Source organism: Glycine soja, chromosome 19, assembly GCF_004193775.1.
Source record: "Glycine soja cultivar W05 chromosome 19, ASM419377v2, whole genome shotgun sequence".
NCBI lineage: Eukaryota > Viridiplantae > Streptophyta > Magnoliopsida > Fabales > Fabaceae > Glycine > Glycine soja.
The window spans coordinates 14,988,010-14,993,062 of record NC_041020.1 but is presented as its reverse complement, the minus strand read 5'-3'; the positions used below and the strand labels follow the sequence as shown (position 1 = coordinate 14,993,062).

Here is a 5,053-nt window from a genome sequence, read left to right as displayed (position 1 = left end):
CTATATTGTATATTAATCTGCGTAACAAATGATAAGGAGTACTCTTTTCTTTTATACGGTGGCTCACTTTCTCTCCAATTCCTCCATTTTAATGGCAAATAAATATATATGAGGAACTACTTAAATTAATAGGGTCAAAACATAAACCGTTGCTTAAGCCAAGGGAGAATCTGGTTTGCATTCAACAACCACAAATAAACTAGTTATAAATACATAGCTATATATGATATCCAAGAATTTATAGACTTGTTAGTGGGACAGATTATTACAGTTAACCTTAGCTACAGTGTTGGGTATATTATTATAAAGGTTGCGTCATAGTCATTCTTTTTCACTTGTAGCCCCATTTATTGCACTTGTCTTTTGCTTTCTTTTCCACTCTCTCACTGAAAAATGCTCTTTTTCCTCCTATACTCTTTGTTGTTGCTTATCTAGTTGTCATTGTATTTGCGTGTTTTTCTCATCTTGTCCTGCAAGTAACTAGGGTTTTCCGTTTTCTCTCTGAACTCTCACATCCAATAGTGAATTCCCAAGACTTCTATCCCGGTGCTTGTAGGCTTCTTTTTCACTGGCATTATTAAAGAATAGATCTTGAAAGACCCTTCTGCAAGAGAGGAAAAAAAAAATAAAAGGTATTGATCTAAATTACAATATCGTTTGTTCCATTAAACCTAGCTAGCTGTACAAGGTATAGTTTTTTTTCCCCCACAATTATGTGTTTCTTTATCTTCTTTTCGATTGGTGTTTGTTTGTTTGCCTAATAAATTTATGTCCATAAGGCTTGATCCAGGGTTTTGGTTTTTGGAATGAAATTCTGGGTGTGAATGATGTATCATGCTATACTGAAAGAGTTGAAAATTGAGAAAATTTCTACATGTCATATCCACCAATAAACTCAAAAGATTCCTGGTAGGTGTGTACCTTTTCTTTTAGCCCCCTCCAACTGAAAATCTCGGAAAGCTAGACCTAAGGAGAGATGAGGGGAGAGACAGGAAGAGAAATTCAGGGAAGAAATTTATTAGTCTGAGATGATCAGGAAATCAAACATATACCACAATTAATAATACTGTCGTTTCACATGTAGAAACATTTGTTATATTTATTTTGCTTTATTTTCTCCCTCATCCTCTGTGTCAGGAAAATAAAATTGAGAAAAAAGGGTTCTGGGTAGTATAGTCAGAAAATCTATATATAAATAGGGGCTCTTCTTTTCTTTATTTTCCCAATCCACTAGTTCAATAGTGGACATTGATTCAACATAAAGACGGCTTAGGGATAAAAAGTTAGAGAAGTTCGAACAGTGCTAGAAAATGTTGTTACCAAAAAAGGAAGTAGCAGGATGTGTTTTAGGCAAGTAAAGTCTCCTAACCCTAGTTTTATACATGTTCATCCAAGTCTAGAGAATTAAATTCAGATTCCATATGACCACTATACAATTAATTAAGCCGTCGTTAGATTTAAACAATTCTCAAGAAATGGATATACTAGTCTTTTGGTGATTTTTCTTCATAGTTTTATTTACTTCCAATTTAAAATTATATTCATGAGGTGCATAATATCTACAGTATTCTCTTTTTTACAAGATTCAGAATATAGTCAATTATATTGTACTGTATTTTGATTTTAATGTTAGCTTAAACGTTGTACTCATGAGTTAGAGTACCATTCGTACTCGATCTCTTCAATGAATTATCTCCTTATTGCTGATATAAATATTAAAGAAGATCAATCCGTTTGTGGTGTGCATCAGTCGACTGTTCCTATAATCAATCATAAGCACTTATTCCAACATTTGAGAGTAAATTGTTTTATTGTACGTGTTTGATTCATAATTGGTATAATTGCAGAGAAGATCATGGCCTCATCTAGCTACTCTAACTCTCCCTGTGCTGCCTGCAAGTTCTTGAGAAGAAAATGCATGCCGGATTGCATTTTCTCCCCGTATTTCCCTCCAGAAGAGCCTCAGAAGTTCGCCAATGTGCACAAGATATTTGGAGCAAGCAACGTGAGCAAGCTTCTAAATGAGGTGCAGCCCCACCAGAGGGAGGATGCAGTGAACTCACTGGCCTATGAAGCCGAGGCACGGATAAAGGATCCGGTTTATGGCTGTGTTGGGGCAATTTCAGTGCTCCAAAGGCAAGTGATTAGGCTCCAGAAGGAACTTGATGCCACAAATGCTGATTTGATCCGTTATACCTGCAATGAAATGCCAACCACTCAAGATGGTAGAAGAATTATTGGTGAAGGGGGTGGTGGTGGTGGTTCCTCTCTTGGTCAATCTCCTGGTTACTATTACCCTTCTCCTTGGAACAATGATCCGCTTGGGGATGGTTATCACAGAGGTGACAATATATAATATATGATTTTAATTTCATCCTTGGTTAAGTATGAAATGAAATTCCTACTATTTGTTAATTAACGAGTTATATATATATATATCCCTTTAGGGTTTCTTATTGTTGTATAGTATTTGAGATGAAGGGGGTGGTATAGTCATAGTGTGGTGGTTCTAAGGGGGCGCATATGAATAATAAGTTGTATGTTGTAATTGTGAGGGTGCCCTTCATATTTCATAAAAATGTGTCTCTTGTTATAAATGTAACTGAACTAGCTTGTACGTTTCCTAGCAGTCTCATAAATGGAAATTTCGGTTCATAATAAAACTCTATTGTCTAGAGCTCGTGATTTCTCATAGAAAGGGAAATTGTATTTGTTAATTTTAATATTAATAAATGATTTTGCTCATGTCACCAACATATATATTTATATGTTGTGTTACACTACTCCTTATACTCTAATAATAATATTTTGTTGTTGATAAAAAAAGTTGTTACCTTATTTTATATATATATATATATATATATATATATATATATATATATATATATATATATATATAATAAGTCATTCTTACAAATATTGAATCAATCTCCATACAAATTAATACTATAAAAACTATATGCTCGAATCAAAACAATATAAAATTTACCCTATAACATCCAAATAGAAAAAGAAATAAACAATAAAATGTTTTACTATTTCCGAATTATTTTACAGCACATATTAATTATATATATGGTCAGCTTTGAGACCACCAAATTCCCACTATATTTTTCCCTTTTCTTTTGATAAGTAACCTAACTAATAAATATATTCGAAATGGCCCCCACGTATAGCACTTCAAACTGACTATCATATTAAACTGTGAGAAATTGATACGTAGCTAAACAGATTCAATTGGTCTATTTTTTTTTTACTAATTAGCTAACTATTTTGATACCAACCAGGTGAGATTTAACAGAAAAAACTAGTTACTTACATTATGACAAATTAAAATTAAAATTTTTAGTTAAAAAAATTCATATTTAATGTCTGGTCATATTTCAAACAGGTTAATTTGGAAGAGGAATTATAGAAAACAATTTTTAAAAAAACTAATTTTTGATCTTCCATACTATATAATAATAATAACGTATAGCACTAGTTTGAACCCTACCTTTTCGAGCATGAACTCCCTCTTCCTATGTACTCTCACTTAGATATTACTATATATTACTCGGTGCATAAGAACTTGAGAGTTGAGAAGAGGCCATGATCTCAGAACGGCCTTGGCAAAAACACCACCAGCTTCACAAACATGCGTAACGGGTAACCTATGATGTTCAATTATCTATTTATAATGGGTGTGTAATAATAGCACGCAATTCAAATCACCATAAAGAGAAGACAGATTACCTCTTATCCCGGTGTGCTAGCTTCACTTTTTCATCAATTCATAAGTTAAAAAAGCATTATTAATGGGAACAAATGGAAGAGGGCTATGGCCTATGGCATTTTTTTCAGCGTATAATTCTTCTCCCCCCAACATATGTGCTGGTCAAAGGGAGGAGGACTCGAACTGTTATTTTGTTGACTTTATGGTATGCATTTTGATTGATTATTATTTGTTACATGAAAAAAGAATATATATTATTATTATTTGTGATGTTTCCGTGATTGCATTTCCATGTCCTATCTTCATTGGAACATTATGATTATGATGAGTATCAATAAGCATAAGTGGTACTGGTACTGGTGCCTAGGGATGGAGGATATTCACACGAAAGAGATTGTTCTGTTCAACGGCATGTGATCATAAGGAGGGTACATAATACATTGAACCTTTTTAGACAAGTAAATGTGCATGGTGCGGATATAACGGGGCATTTTCTTCGCCCCCCTTCTCTCGCGCTGAGCCATGTGAATAATAATATTCTAGCTATTGCTCAGTCCTCTCCTCTGGATCACAATAACCCTTTTCATTCTTCTGCTATATACCTATACTATATATAACCTTTCTGTTAATAATTTCCTTTCAACCATTCTTGTGTGCAGTTATATGAACTTGTTCATCACAATTGACAACCCCATTTGAGTTTAATATATTACCTAAGTCATATATATGTTCAATTCATATATAGGTAGCAGAAACTATATATACTAATTATATGGCGGTAGCATTACTTTAACAAACGAATGCATATATATATATATATATATATATATATATATATATATATACTTCATGTCATCTTTTTATACTAGCTTCCTGATATTAAGATATACATTTATTTATAAATAAATAACGATAAAAAATAAAGAAGTAAAGATCGAGGTTCATTTTCCTTTTGGTTGGTTTTCTGGGGCCTTTATATCGTTCTAACTTGTAATTAAGTTGCTATAATGGCTTTTGTGTTCTGTACCTTTGTCGTTAATTTTTGTGAATCTGTTTGATACATTCGGCGGTTAGGATTAATATGCTCGTACATATATTAATACTTCTATGATTTAGTCAAAAGTAGGTCATCAAATGAAATTATATAATGAATATTTCATATAGCATTATATGGAGTTAGGTAAAATTGTTGAACTTGTGATAAATAATACCCGAATACTCATGTTGACCTATACTAACATACTTAATTAGGTCAGGCCTTAACCTTATAATTATAACACATACTTATTTTTTCCAAAGGATGAGATAATGTATATTTATAAGCTTTAAAATATAAAT

At 32.6% G+C, this 5,053-nt stretch overlaps 1 protein-coding gene across 5 annotated transcripts; it reads left to right on the top strand.

The window, feature by feature from the left end:
* The first annotated feature begins 367 nt into the window (after nt 1–367).
* On the top strand, nt 368–2,663 carry LOC114399629 (LOB domain-containing protein 25-like). Of its 5 annotated transcripts, none has more exons than XM_028361834.1 (2): nt 368–632; nt 1,848–2,663. In XM_028361834.1, exon 2 carries the CDS (start codon nt 1,856–1,858, stop codon nt 2,354–2,356), a length of 501 nt encoding a protein of 166 aa, XP_028217635.1. In that variant the 5' UTR covers nt 368–632; nt 1,848–1,855; the 3' UTR covers nt 2,357–2,663. The 5 variants fall into 5 exon arrangements, with proteins under 5 accessions (XP_028217635.1, XP_028217634.1, XP_028217638.1 ...); XM_028361833.1 differs by having other exon boundaries at nt 368–688; XM_028361837.1 differs by lacking the exon at nt 368–632 and adding an exon at nt 762–909.
* Nucleotides 2,664–5,053: the final 2,390 nt, after the last annotated feature.

What these genes read in the sequence shown, in the direction of transcription:
- LOC114399629 (XM_028361832.1), top strand. Translation starts at nt 1,311, where the DNA reads ATGTTGTTACCAAAAAAGGAAGTAGCAGGATGTGTTTTAG. An exon ending in AGTAGCAGGATGTGTTTTAG is followed by an intron (nt 1,351 to 1,847) that starts GCAAGTAAAGTC and finishes GTATAATTGCAG; the next exon opens with AGAAGATCATGGCCTCATCT.